This window comes from Hyperolius riggenbachi, chromosome 3 (genome assembly GCF_040937935.1).
Source record: "Hyperolius riggenbachi isolate aHypRig1 chromosome 3, aHypRig1.pri, whole genome shotgun sequence".
In the NCBI taxonomy this organism is placed as follows: Eukaryota; Metazoa; Chordata; class Amphibia; order Anura; family Hyperoliidae; genus Hyperolius; species Hyperolius riggenbachi.
In genome coordinates, this window is record NC_090648.1 from 183,932,998 (window position 1) to 183,948,384 (window position 15,387).

At 45.1% G+C, this 15,387-nt stretch overlaps 1 protein-coding gene and 1 long non-coding RNA gene across 2 annotated transcripts in view; one reads left to right on the forward strand and one right to left on the reverse strand.

The window, feature by feature from the left end:
- Positions 1 to 15,387, forward strand: part of SHC4 (SHC adaptor protein 4) — a 130,050-nt gene that overhangs the window by 94,476 nt on the left and 20,187 nt on the right. The window contains exon 8 of the mRNA XM_068272512.1: positions 12,770 to 12,941. Within this exon, the coding sequence (XP_068128613.1) occupies positions 12,770 to 12,941 (172 nt within the window). The remainder of the gene's footprint in view (positions 1 to 12,769; positions 12,942 to 15,387) is intronic.
- LOC137561247 (uncharacterized) overlaps positions 1 to 15,387 on the reverse strand; it is a 79,385-nt gene that overhangs the window by 11,727 nt on the left and 52,271 nt on the right. The gene's annotated exons all lie outside the window — the stretch shown is intronic.

Genomic DNA, 15,387 nt, shown 5'->3' on the forward strand with positions numbered 1-15,387 from the left:
TTGGAAAAACGTAACCATCAAAATCGAAAAAAAAAACGAAACCGTGGGTGGTGATATTAACCGTACGTTCGATTATTTCGGGAACGAAAAGGACAAAAGGCACAATCGAAACGAAGGCTAAAACGAAGGCAAAAACGAAACGTGTATTCCCAGCATAACTCTCGTCCTCTCTTATTGAATAGAATGTTGTGGTAAATAAGTCTTGGTCAAATGTAATTATTTATTCAAATCTCTACTGGAAAATGACAGTCATTGTTACATAACCCCTTCGGAATTGGACACACATTGAAGTGATGTGAAACTGTTATTGAAAATTCCTGTGCCTATTGCTAGGTACAAGAATAACAGTTTATCATAGTCCTCCTCCAAATTGTAATATGTTTACACATTCATTTATATAATTACCTGGTGGATCCTGCACTGCCTGGAAAGTGGAAGGTGCTGAGCACATGGAAGCTTTTTGCCTGGAATACTCGCACTTATCCCTGCCTCCCCTCTCATAGTGACGCGTTACTGTGGCAATGGCTGTTGCATCACTGGTAAATGGACCTTAAAGATTCAAGATCCAAGCACTTTATTGTCATTGTGTGACACAACGAAACTACTTTTCATGACAACCCCACGGTACTAATAGAGAATATAATGATAGTAACAAAGGTAGAAGGAGAAGAATTATACAAGTATGCCAGGTATTACAGATATTTAAACAATTTGTACACAGTGTTAATTATTTCAGAGAGGATTCAGAGTTCATCAAGTTTATGGTGCATGGGAAAAAAGCTGTTTTTCAGTCTGTTTGTTTGTATGCGGATTGATCTAAAATGTTTGCCTGATGGAAGGAGCTCAAACAAGGCATTTACAGGGTGAGTGTTGTCCTTGATGATGTTTTTGGCCATTCTAATACAGCGAGTCTTATATAAAAGTTCCAGTGAGGGTAGTTCAGTGCCAATAATGGCTTCTGCTGTTTTAACAACTTGCTGCAGGGCGTCTCTAGTAGCCTTGGTACAGCTGTTTACCAGGCCGTCATGCAGTTGGTCAGAATGCTTTCTATAGTGCATCTGTAGAAATTAACCAGCAGCTTTTGTGGGAGGTTAGCGCTCCTTAGCTTTCTGAAAAATTAGAGGCGTTTTTGTGCTTTGCCAGTTACAGCTAAAGCATTTTCAGCCCAGGACAGGTTCTCTGCGATGGTGACTCCCAAAAATTTGAAGCTGGAAACTCTCCACAGCCTCTGCATTGATCATTAGTGGGAAGTAAATGGTCTTTTTGGTGGTCCTAAAGTCCTGAATAATTTCTTTGGTCTTTTTTGTATTTAATAACAGGTTGTTAATGTCGCACCATGCAGTCAGGTTCCTAACTTCTTCTCTGTATGCAGCTTCCTCATTGTCTGATATAAGCCCAATGACAGTCGTATCATCTGCAAACTTAACAATTAAGTTTGAGGTATGGATAGGCTGGCAGTCATGGGTTAAAAGTGCAAAGAGGAGAGGGCTTAACCTCCTTAGCGGTAACCCCGTGTGTGACACGGGGTAAGCCGCCGGAGGGTGCCGCTCAGGCCCTGCTGGGCCGATTTAAATAATTTTTTTTTTGCTGGACGCAGCTAGCACTCTGCTAGCTGCGCCAGCATCCCGATCGCCGCCGCGCGCCCGATCGCCGCTATCCGGTGCGGCGCGCGCCCCCCCCAGACCCCGTGCGCTGCCTGGCCAATCAGTGCCAGGCAGCGCCGAGGGTTGGAGCTGGACTCCCAATGACGTCCCGACATCGCTGACGTCGGTGACGTCATCCCGCCCGGGGGAAGCCCTCCAGGAAATCCTGTTCTTTGAACGGGATTTCCTGATCGGAGATCGCCGAAGGCGATCGAAGCGGGCGGGGGGATGCCGCTGAGCAGCGGCTATCATGTAGCGAGCCCTCGGCTCACTACATGATTTAAAAAAAATAAATAAAAAAAAACTGCTGTGCTGCCCCCTGGCGGTATTTTTCATACCGCCAAGGGGGTTAATACACAGCCCTGTGGCACGCCAGTGCTCGGGGTAAGGGTAGTGGATGTCTGTTTTCCTAGTCTGACAGTTTGAGGGCAATTAGTAAGGAAGTCCAATAACCAGGTACATATAGAGGGAGCAAAACCTAGTGCATGGAGTTTGTTGGTCAGCTGGCTACGTACGATGGTGTTAAATGCTGAGCTGTAGTCAACAAAGAGCATCCTAACATAGGAGTTGGGCTTTTCTAGGTGTGAGAGGGCAGCATGGAGAGCTACACAAATGGCGTCCTCATTCGATTTATTTGTCCAGTAGGCAAAGGAATCATCAGGCAAAAAACCCTTCCCCCTGCTCTACTTACCCAGGGCCTCCTCCAGCCCCTTGCAGCCGGGCCGGCAGCTGGGAGCGGGGATGCAGCGGTGGGACATGTCGGCTGCAAGGGGCAAGAGGAAGCCCTGGTTAAGTAGAGTGGGGGGTATTTGCCTGATGATTCCTTTAACTGTGAAGCTTTCCAGTGGCCCGAGCATTGTAATAAACGTAGAAGAGACAGCTGCGGTGAACAGCGATACCACCGCAGCTGCCTCCATCTCCCTGCCTAGCGAGCTATCCGGGCCTCGGGCATCTAGCACGCCGAGGACGGGTTTGTCAGCAGCACATAGGGTTGCATTGTCGCGTGCGCGCGCGTGCACAGACGGGACCTTTATGCGGGGAGGAGACGGTACCTTTATGCGGGGAGGAGGCGCGTCAGCTGACCGGCAGGTCGGCTGATGTCAGAGGAGACGCTCGCCGCTCCTCATTGGTTGATGGGAGTGGGCGTGCTGAAGGGGTCTCCTCTGCTTCTTAAGCTTTGCCGATTCACTCGCAACTTGTCTGCTGTTGCGAATACTTTGTGTTAGCGCTCAGACCTTAGATAGATCCGGTGTGCTTTGATCCGGGTGGAAACCGGGGATTTCACACAGTGCTATCACTGATTGTTTGATAGCTATAATTATAATCTGAATACTGTTATTATCTGTGTTTGGGCTGGTGCACACCGAGCGGCTTTTTCCGCGTTTTCAGATCCGCTTGCGGCTGCGGATCTGCTTGGTCAATGTATCTCAATGGGGTGGTGCACACCAGAGCGGCAGGCGTTTTGCAGAAACGAAAAATGCCTGGGTGAGGCATTTTTTGGATTTCGGATGCGTTTCTGCCCCAATGTTAAGTATAGGAAAAACGCAAACCGCTCTGAAAAACGCCTGTTCAGAGCGGTTTTGCAGGCGTTTTTGTTACAGAAGCTGTTCAGTAACAGCTTTACTGTAACAATATATGAAATCTACTATACTGAAAACCGCAGCAGCAATCCGCAAAACGCTAGCAAAACGCCTCATAAAAAAAAAAAAAGCGTTTAAAAATCTGCTAGCGTTTTGCGGATCTGCTAGCGGGTTTTGGTGTGCACCAGCCCTATGACTCTTGCTCGTTCTGACTACTCTTACTCTCAGTGATGCTGTACTTCTGCCCATCTGATCCTGCTGCCGACTCTGCCTGTTAAAACCTTCTTGCCTTTGCCTTCTGAGTTTGTATCCGTCTGTCTGTTGCCAACTCGATTAGTCTGACCACTCTACTCTTACCAGAGGGCCCTTGTCTCTGGTGAGGGGCTCTGTACTGTTAGTGCCCACAAGCTCCTCTGGTGAGGTATAGCTAAACCTATCAGTACTACTGTTGCACCAAGCACTATACTTGCTATCTCTTTAGCTGCTGGTATACTTGTATTATTGGTGATTCTGCAGATCACCATATAATCAGGTATATATCTGTATTATAGGTGATACTGCAGATCACCTAATAATCAGAACTCTGTTACTTGCTGACACATATCGTTACAAGCATGCTGTGTACTTTTGATCATCCCTTTTGCAGCAGATGCTGTTAAAATAATTCAAATGGTCACATATTCCTGAGTTGGTATGACAACTAAAATTACAGTCCTGGCCAAACGTTTTGAGACTGAGAAAAATATTAGTTTTCACAAAGTTGCTGCTAAACTGCTTTTAGAGCTTTGTTTCAGTTGTTTATGTGATGTACTGAAATATAATTACTGTATAAGCACTTCATACATTTCAAAGGCTTTTATTGACAATTACATGAGATTTGTGCAAAGGGTCAGTATTTGCAGTGTTGGCCCTTCTTTTTCAGGACCTCTGCAATTCGACTGGGCATGCTCTCAATCCACTTCTGGGCCAAATCCTGACTGATAGCAACCCATTCTTTCATAATCACTTCTTTAAGTTTCTCAAAATTTGTTGATTTTTGTTTGTCCACTCGCCTCTTGAGGAATGACCACAAGTTCTCAATGGGATTAAGATCTGGGGAGTTTCCAGGCCATGGACCCAAAATGTCAACGTTTTGGTCCCTGAGCCACTTAGTTATCACTTTTGCCTTATGACACGGTGCTCCATCTTGCTGGAAAATGCATTGTTTTTCACCAAACTGTTGTTGGATTGTTGGAAGAAGTTGCTGTTGGAGGGTGTTTTGGTACCATTCTTTATTCATGGCTGTGTTTTTAGGCAAAATTGTGAGTGAGCCCACTCCCTTGGATGAGAAGCAACCCCACACATGAATGCTCTCAGGATGCTTTACTGTTGGCATGACACAGGACTGATGGTAGCGCTCACCTCTTCTTCTCCTGACAAGCCTTTTTCCAGATGCCCCAAAGCGGAAAGGGGCTTCATCAGAGAATATGACTTTGCCCCAGTCCTCAGCAGTCCATTCACCATACTTTCTGCAGAAGATCAATCTGTCTCTGATGTTTTTTTGGGAGAGAATTGGCTTCTTTGCTGCCCTTCTTGACACCAGGCCATCTTCCAAAAGTCTTCGCCTCACTGTGAGTGCAGATGCGCTCACACCTGCCTGCTGCCATTTCTGAACAACCTCTGCACTGGTTGCACTCCGATCCCGCAGCTGAATCCTTTTTAGGAGATGATCCTGGCGCTTGCTGGACTTTCATGGACGCCCTGAAGCCTTCTTAACAAGCATTGAACCTCTTTCCTTAAAGTTCTTGATGATCCTATAAATTGTTGGTTTAGGTGCAATCTTAGTAGCCACGATATCCTTGCCTGTGAAGCCATTTTTATGCAACACAATGATGGCTGCATGCGTTTCTTTGCTGGTCACCATGGTTAACAATGGAAGATCAATGATTTCAAGCATCACTCTCCTTTTAACATGTCAAGTCTGCCATTCTAACCCAATCAGCCTGACATAATGATCTCCAGCCTTGTGCTAGTCAACATTCTCACCTGAGTTAACAAGACGATTACTGAAATGATATCAGCCGGTCCTTTAATGACAGCAATGAAATGCAGTGGAAAGGTTTTTATGGGATTCAGTTAATTTGCATGGCAAAGAAGGACTATGCAATTCATCTGAACACTCTTCATAACATTTTGGAGTATATGCCAATTGCTATTATAAAAACTTAAAGAGAGTCTGAAGCGAGAATAAATCTCGCTTCAGACCTCATAAATAGCAGGGGCACGTGTGCCCCTGCTAAAACGCCGCTATAGCGCGGCTTAACGGGGGTCCCTTCACCCCCAAATCCCCCTCGATACACCCGGGGAGCGCTTCCTGGTTGGGGCAGGGCTAGCCGCCGCAGCCCTGCCCCACGCGCGTCTGTCAGCGCGTATCTCCGCCTCTCCCCCGCCCCTCTCAGTCTTCCTTCACTGAGAGGGGCGGGGGAGAGGCGGCGATGCGCCGCTGACAGACGCGACTGGAGGCAGGGCTGCAGCCGTTAGCCCTGCCTCCAGGAAGCAATAATAGACACGCAGAGGATGAGCAAACATATTAGTGCAATTATATGCTGGTAAATACACAAATGTGTTTCACGGGGAGGGAAGGTCCACGACCTGATAAACAACTATAAATATGCACAAAGAAAAAAAGACACCTCCCTAAATATATTAAAGTATAAAACATGAACAAATCACTGGTGCAAGAGGCCAAGAATAAATGCAAAAAACTGCTTTATTAATGCCAATATCAAAAACAATAAAACCATTTAAAAACAAGGCTATGCCATGTCCAGCCCAAGCGACCCCCTAATTACATATGATAATAGCCATAAGCCCGCCGATAATATATTATAAACTGCAATTTGTAGTATTGATAAAATGTATTAGATATTGAGCATGTCTACTGGGGAGCAGCGACACTGAATATAACAGCATCCAATGTAGCAGTGTTTAAATTATAAAAGTTTGATGCTGCAATGTCACAACTCCACAAAGGCACCCCCAATCATAAAATAACAATGCAGTTGTTATTTAAACTCTCCTGAACTTAGCATCCATCGTGCAAGGTGCAATGAAAACTAGTGTAACAATATGACCTCATAGAGGATAAGGATATGGTTTGATACAAACAGTGAATAAAAAACAGATGCTATATATATAACAGGTGACAACCAATGATATAAAAGTGATAAGTGAGGAATAGGAGGAGAGGCAGAGAGCAGGAGGAGAGCGGCAGGGCTTACCAGATGTAAGAGTAAAGAGGGACTGAAGACGGCTGCGAGGGCGCAACCTGCGCCCGTCCGACTAGTTCCGCCGAAGCTGCTGAGGGACAATGATGTGAGTATATTGGCGTGTTTTATACGCCCAAAGACGCGGCCGCGTCCTATGTCTGACCCCGCGTGCCGTCTGATGTCAGCACGCAGAGGTCAGGCAAGCGTACCCATACTTTGGTACGTGTGTGTGTCTAAAGAATGTTATGCGCCATCTAGTGGTGATTGTAAGGAAAACGCATAAGAAAAAATAATGAAGAAATAAGCCGCCATCTAATGGACAAAGAGTATAAGTATAAAGATTAAAGAAGAGATCCACAAATACAAGAGGAAATTTTGGAGAGAACAAAGATTAGTTGAACATAGGTTCCAAATATACATACAACTTAATACCTCATCAATATATATAAAAAAGGACTACATCAAGAGGAAATCACATCAAAGAGGCTGGAATTTACAAAAAATATATGTATAATAGAAAACTCAAAGGGTTTTCTTGATTCAATTAACAATCTTCCTATATTAGAATTATGTTGTTTTGTCTTCTTTCTTCCTCTTTCTTCAGTTAATGTGTTCATAAAGGTTCAGACCTTCCTAGGTAAAGAGTATAACTGTAAACATATGCCCATAAGGACCTAATTAAATGAAAGAAAAATATAGATTTAGTAATCATGAACCACATCATTAAAAAATATTAAAAAATGATATTAGGCCCAAATAAAAGATCGGACTAATGCCCATTGGGAGACTCAAAACTAGATATTTAGACAAGTCCAGCCCCCTCACCATGGGCTGTAGAAAATGGTATTATAGAATAGTTAGTATCGGAACATTATGAAAAATGGAGGACACCTAAATAAAAAAGTGATCAAACAAGAGGAAACGGAAAGTAGCCTTATGATGTCAACAGACAAGAATGGTGTACTTGTTCCACACTACAGAAGCATCACCAAGATATAGGACAATTGACTTCACAGAAAAAAAGGGAGGTAAAGTCCAGCTCTCATACCTTAGAGCTGTAGATGATCACAATAATAAAATGAGAATATGAAGAAAGAGAAAAAGTACAGAGAATAGTATATATATATATATATATATATATATATATATATATACACAGGGGATACGTGTGTGTCCACACATAAACAGGACCTAAAGATAGCAATTTATTGAGGTAGATAACAGCCCATATTATAATCCTCATTGAGCCCGTGTGGAATTCTAGTCCCTAATTTGTGTATCCACCGTAATTCCCATTGTAGAAGTTTGGTGATATTATTGCCTCCCCTATTATTGGGATAAAGTCTCTGTAGCCCATAGATCTTCCAATTCTCTATTCTTCCTGATGGGCACATTAATGAATGTGCCGCTACAGTAGTAAGTGTTTTACCCTCAAGATAATCTCTCTGTGCTAGTTTGATGGTCGAACGATGTTTTTGAATCCTTATCTTGAGGGGGTTTTTCGTCTGTCCCACATATCTTTTAGTGCATCCACATTCCAAAAGGTAGATGACCCATGGGGTTTGGCAATTTATAAAGTCATGCAACACAATCCTAGAACTATCCCTGTAGTTCTGGATATGTTTTGCAGATGACATCAGGGGACAAATGGAGCAGCTGCCACACGCGAAGCTGCCCTTAGTGCTCAGAGGCCTTGAAGGATTTTCATAATGACTATGGCAAAGTTTATCTCTCAACGTAGGGGCCCGTTTGGCCGTCAATGATGCTCTAGGGGTGATGCAACTCTTAATGATCGGATCACTTTGTAGAATTCTCCAATGTGCATTAAAGATCCTATATATGTCATTCCATCCCTCATTATAGGTCGTAATCATCCTTACCAAATTATTACTTTTAAGATCTTTCTTTTTAGGTCTTAACAGTTGTTCTCTGGGGGTATATCTGGCTTTCCTCCAGGCTTTTCTGATGTATTTATTAGGATACCCCCGATCTCTAAACCTATCTGCCAATTTACTTGCCTCTTTCTCGAATTCTTGGGTGCTGGTGCAGTTACGTCTGACTCTCAGGAATTGACCAATAGGAATGCTACGTCTCGTTGCTGCAGTATGATACGAAGAGTAATGTAGGAGACTGTTAACAGCTGTTGCTTTACGAAACAAGGTGGTTTTTAGTTGTCCATCAATGTCTTTGTTGATCTTGATGTCCAAAAAACATACTTCCCTTAAGGAGATATCAAATGTGAGAAATATGTTGAGATCATTCTCATTTAGGATCCCAATAAATTCTGAAAATAAATCAGTACTCCCTTGCCATAAGATGAGTACGTCGTCAATAAAACGATGCCACCCCGCAATAGCGGGGTGGAATCGTTCCAGCGGTGACGCCCACACCACCTCCCTTTCCCACCAACCAAGAAAGAGGTTGGCCACTGAGGGCGCACATTTGGCCCCCATGGCCACACCCCTTATCTGGAGGTAGTAGGTGTTGTTGAACAAAAAATAATTGTGTGTCAACACATATTCCAAAAGCTCCAACAACCAAAGGTTCCTACTGCGATTTTCAATAGATTCAGTCTCCAAAAAATATTGGATTGCTCTAAGCCCTTGTTGGTGTGATATATTTGTGTATAAACTTTCTACATCACATGTGACTAAAAGGTCTTGTGTTTCAAGCTGAATATCCGTCAATTTAGCTATTATATCAGTGGAGTCACGAATATATGACTCCAAGGATACCACATGGGGCTGTAAGAAGAAATTAATGTATGCACAGCATTTTTCATTAAGGCTGCCCATCCCAGATATTATGGGTCTCCCTGGTGGACATTGAGAGTTTTTATGTATCTTGGGAAGAATGTAGAAGGTGGGTGTAACTGGTTGTTCAACCCAGAGGTATTTGTATTCCCTTTTTGCTATTATTTTCTCTTCTAGGCCAAAGTCCAATATGGTTTTAAGTTCCTTCTGGTAAATTTCCGTAGGGTTATTGGAAAGTTTTTTATAAATTTTTTTGTCATTCAGTTGTCTATATGCCTCTTTTTCATAAAGGGGCCTCGGCCAAACCACTACGTTACCCCCCTTGTCAGCCTCCTTTATTATAATATCTGTCCTGCTGCTGAGATTAGATAATGCTCTTCTCTCCTCCATAGTCAGATTATCTTTTCCCCTCCTATTGCAGCTAATTTGCTGCAACTCAGATGATACGATGTCAAAAAATGTCTGCACCTGAGGGCAGGAATTAAATGCCGGTAAAAATTTGGAAGCTGGTCTAAAGGGGGTACTTTTACTCACCATTTCAGGATTTTGTTCCTCCAATAAGGACATCAGATCCAAGAAAATCATTTTGTCCTGTTCATCAAGGCCCATTTCAATGGTTGTTATTGGTGGGACATCCTGATTGTGATATAATTTTTTAAGGACTAGTTTCCTACAAAAAAAATAAAGGTCTTTTAGGATATCAAAGGGATCAAATCTATTGACAGGAGAAAAAGTCAGGCCTCTTTTCAGAAGCTCCTGCTCAGCCCCTGTTAAGGGGATATCAGATAAATTAACAATGTTAAGTACCTCATCATTGCTCCTCAGGCTAATAGCTCCACCAGTAGCTTTATGTTTTTTCCCCACCTGCCGTATATCATCCAATCTTCCCAAAAGGTACTGTGCACTACCTTCTACATCCGATTCAGTAAATTCACTAGAATCCGATATATACCGTATTTTTCGCCGTATAAGACGCTCCGGCATATAAGACGCACCTAGATTTAGAGGGCAAAAATCAGGAAAAAAAGAAAAAACTAAACCTAGGTGTGTCTATGATGCAGGGGTGTCTTAAGGACTTTTTACCCCCCTTTCCAGTTACATTACATACTATTACACTACATAAGGGGACAGTGTTATGATTGGTTGTTCCCATGTTGCCTGCCTATGTTCCTCTATGTGGTCAGTGTAGTGATTGGCTGTTCCTGTGTCCCCCTGTGCTGGTCCTGTGCTGTGTCCCCCAGTGCCTGCTATGTCCCCCTGTGCTGTGTCTCCCTGTGCCTGCTGTGTCCCCCTGTGCCTGCTGTGTCCCCCTGCGCCTGCTGTGTCCCCCTGTGCCTGCTGTGTCCCCCTGTGCCTGCCGTGCCCCCCTGTGCCTGCTGTGTCCCCCTGTGCCTGCTGTATCCCCCTGTTCTGCCTGCAGCCCCCTGTGCCAGTGTCCCCGGCCCCCTGTTGTGGCAGTGTCCCCCTGTTTTGGCAGTGTCCCCCTGTTGTGGCAGTGTCCCCTGTTGTGGCAGTGTCCCCTGTTGTGGCAGTGTCCCCTGTTGTGGCAGTGTCCCCTGTTATGGCAGTGTCTCCTGTTGTGGCAGTGTCTCCTGTGGCAGAGTCCCCCTGTTATGGCAGTGTCCCCTGTGGCAGTGTCCCCTGTGCCTGTGGCCCCCTGTTGTCCTCCAGTGCCGGTGTCCCCCTGTGCAGGCAGCGTGAGTACACATACATTACCTGCTCCTGCCGCCGCGCTCCTGGCTCCCCGATCCTCTTCTTCCATCTACCGCTGCCCGCTGCTGCCCCCGCCGAACATCGCTGGCCGGTCTTAGCCGCAGGGATACGCTATCAGCACACCACGTGTCGGGGTCACGCATGCCGCCGAACAACGCTGGCCGGTCCTAATTAGCCGCGCAGGGATACGCTATCAGCGTTCGCCGGGTCACACATGCGTATGCGTGACCCCGGCGCACGTGGTGCGCTGATAGCGTATCCCTGCGCGGCTAATTAGGACCGGCCAGCGTTCGGCGGCATGCGTGACCCCGGCACGTGGTGTGCTTATAGCGTATCCATGCGGCTAATTAAGACCGGCCAGCGATGTTCGGCGGGGGCAGCAGCGGGCAGCGGTAGATGGAAAAAGAGGATCGGGGAGCCAGGATTGGAGCCAGGAGTGCGGCGGCAGGAGCAGGTAATGTATATAGTGCTTCCCTGCGCACCTCTGCCTCCCGAAATCCGTACCTTCGCCGCATAAGACGCACCCACTTTTCCCCCAACATTTTGGGGAAGAAAAAGTGCGTCTTATACGGCGAAAAATACGGTAGTTTGCTGTTGGTTCTCCACGTGCTTGTTGGGGTACCTGGGGTGTTGGTACTGGTCGTTTAGGTTTTTTCGGTTTATTTGGTCTCCTAGGGAAGTTTTTACCACGCATATTATTTTTATGTTTCCAAAGATAGGCTTTTGCATTAGCATAATCCTGTCTGTCTCTCAATAACTTCTTTTTCTTGTTTTCTACAACATCACTCTCCAATTTTTCAATATCTTTTTTCAGTTGTTCTAAAAAGGGTTCAACAAGACTTCTCTGATCGTATTTGGCCAGCTCTTTTAGCAACATTGTATTTTTATTTTTTAGGTTTATAAGTAATTCCTTATCTAAACTAATTAGCATTTGTATAATTATGCTGGCACATTTATTGAGACCCACTTCCCAGTTTTTTTTGTTTTTTTCTTCCAGTTGCCATGAGGGAAAGATTTGGACTCGCAAACCTCTAGGGTAGACTCCCTCTTTATCATAATGTTGTAGACTCCTAATGTTCCACCAAACTTTGGTATAGTGTATATGGGTATCCTTGATATTTTCACAGAGAGTCCTAAAATCTTCAGGCAAGATGTTGGTAGATATAGTTTGTTCATCTCCAAAGACCTCACTTAGTCTCTCACTCCAGTTTTTTTTTTTTTTTTTTTTGCATATTTCCAGGAAGCAATAAATCACGACCAAATCTGCGACCAAGTGTCGCAGTGGTCGTTTTGGGGGTGAAGGGACCCCCGTTAAGCCGCGCTATAGCGGCGGTTTAGCAGGGGCACACGTGCCCCTGCTATTTATGAGCTCTGAAGCGAGATTTATTCTCGCTTCAGAGTCTCTTTAAGCACCAATTTTTCTAATTTCCAATATTTTTGACAGTCTCAAAACTTTTGGCCAGTACTGTAGTTACTGTGATTCTGATTCTTCAGTTGTCTTCTAATGGCCAGCAGTACAACAAAATAAGATCAGACAATGGGATTTAGTATCGTTAGAAGGGTATTGGTTACTAACTAACAATGACCACTGATAGGAATCATGATTATGTGTATTGTAAAAGGCAACACCAACCTGTCCTAGCAGCTTCAGTGCTTGGAAAGCAAAGCAGGGGCAGAACAATATTTTATATTCAAAATGTGTCTGCAAGTTTTTTAGTAAAGGATATAAAGCGAACTTTATCCAAAAAGTGCAAATAATGTGTATAGGGAGTTTTCTATGAGCCACAAGTTTCTTGCTAATATTGTTCTTGTTTGCCCATCTTTCTGTGTAGTGAGTTATTAAGCCTTAATAGTGCAGCAGAAAAGGAAGAAGAGAAGAAGGGCCATGAATATTACAATGAATTACCAGAAAAGGACCCCCCTGCTGTCAGAGCACTTGATAAAAGAATGCGAGTTGAAACAACAGGACCCAGTCTTGATTGTGATGACAAGCAAAGTACCAAGGTAAATCCATTTATTTTTGTTACATATTTTTAACGTTTGAGGTGCCCTTTCAACTTTCATTATGCGACTAGATTGATTATCAGATACATCCCTCTCTGATTGAATCTGATCAGAGGCAGATCTATTGCCTGCCCAGTGCCTACACACAGGAGTCTCAATTCCAATGAAATTTATTGGAAATCTTCCTAGCGCCACTGCCTGCTGGGCTGCCCCTCATTTAAATAGGCCCCCCCTCGGTCCCATGTTGAGTGTTGCTTGCTCACCTGTCACGTTGGTGTGACACTTCACCTCCTTCTGCGCCTGGTGTCTTTTTGAATTGCCTCTGTGAGTGCCAGTACCGCATTACACCACCACATGTAATGACATCAGTACATGCAGCGGTATCACGTGGTACCGTCACTTGTGCTGGTGATTCAAAAAGATGCTGGTCACAGGGGGAGGCCAGGAGTTGCACTGGTGTGACAGGTGAGTATGCATGACACACCACGGGCCTGGGGGTACATATACACTTGGGGGAGACTGGCAGGGAGACTGTAGGTTGAATGGCCATAAATGCTGTGCACCTGATCGAGTCTTTGAGACCAAGATTTTACAGCATGCCCCATCAATCCTTTTCAGTTATTTCTATTCACCTTCCATACATTTCTCCGCCAACCTACCCTGAATTTCTAACTTCTTCTCCTTAACCTATCCTCTCCACCTTCCCTACCACAGCCCATACTGCTCTCTACTTCTACTACAATATCCCAAACTTGCCCCAAATCCCCTAACAATGCCACAACACCCATTCCCTAACCCTGGCTCTAGGATATGGGCACAGGGTGGGGCAAAGGGTAGAACAGTCATGGGAAGGAGGACAAAGGTAGGGTATAGAGGTGGCTATGTGGTAGGATAGGGAAGGCATACAGGGTAGCATAAGGTAGGGAAGAAGCATGGGTAGGGTAGGAAAGGGGTTGAATCATAACATTAATGTAGGGAAGGGAAGGGGACAGAGTGGGGGGAAGGTGTAGGGTAGGGGTGAAGAAATGAAGGGCAAGGAAGGGGCAAGGGGTAGGGGCGGGAATGGGTCATAGGGTATAAAAAGGCAACTGAGTAGAGTACAGGGTAGGTAGTAGTGCAGGGTAAGCATTGAGTAGGGTAGGATATGGAGGCACATGGTCAAGTAGAATAGAGAGAAGCCACACAGTAGGGTAGGGAAAGTTACAGGGTGTTGAGTAGGAAGAAAGAGTAAGGTAGGTCAGGATAGGTAGGAAGAATAGGGTAGGATAGGGCAGGGCAGAGAAGGGGCACAGAGGAGTTTATGGTACCTGCACTGGGGGTTTGGGTTAGAAATATAAAATCATACCTATCTGGTGTGTCAATTAGGATAAAAGCCCTATTGGCACATAAATATAAAACTTAAATCTTAATAAAAATATGTAGTGTCTGATGCCCAATTTTTATAAGTATAGTAAATGAAGTCTAGTGCTAGGTCCACAGATAACAAGCAATAATTGTGGTCAATATGATACCACACCTGCAATGTCTATAATAAGACTAGTATTTGATTATAGGTTGGATTAGTTAATCAAAATTACCATCCATTATGCTGTCCAGCTGTTCATAATCACAAATGTTCCAGTACTAATTACGCAAGAACCCTCAACCCAACACGTTTTGCACTAAAAAGGGCATCATCAGGGGTACATGCAGGTGCAATAGATACAATCAAATGAACAACAAAATGTCAGCTAGCGGAATCCAGAGCCTTAAATCTATATAGGCAAGTATCTAACATGAAACAAGATTCCTAACTTCAGGTTCTCTTTAACCACTTAACGACCAGCTAACGCTGATAGGCGGCGCCTGGTCGTTTGTGGTTTTGCATGGAAACGGCCGCTCGTTCAAGCGGCCTTACCATGCCAGTTCACGGAGGGTGTCTCCGTGAACATTATGCGAGCCGCCGATCGCGGCTCGCACGCATAATGTAAACACGTGGGGAAGAAATCCCCACTGTTTACATCAATATGGCGTAGCAGTGCCGTGACGGAGATCGGCGATCCCCGGGCCTCTGATTGGCCGGGGATCGCCGCCATTTGATAGGCTGAAGCCTACCCTATCCGGCGCAGGACGGATATCCGTCCTGCGCACATCAGAGGGAGAGGTAGGGAAAGGAAGGGAGCGCGGAAAACGCTGCGGAGGGGGGATTTGAAGAGCCCCCCCCGCTCGGCCACACGGAGCAGGGGCGATCAGACCCCCCCAGCAGGTCATCCCCCTAGTGGGGAAAAAGGGGGGGGGGGAAGTCTGATCGCCCTGCCTTGCACACGATCTGCGCTGCGGGCTGCAGAGCCCACGCAGCGCAGATCACACAGAACAGCCTCGGTCCTTAAGTGGTTAAAGAGAACCAGAGAGGATAAAAGAAAAGCTTTTATACATACCTGGTTCTTCCTCCAGCCCCATACGCATG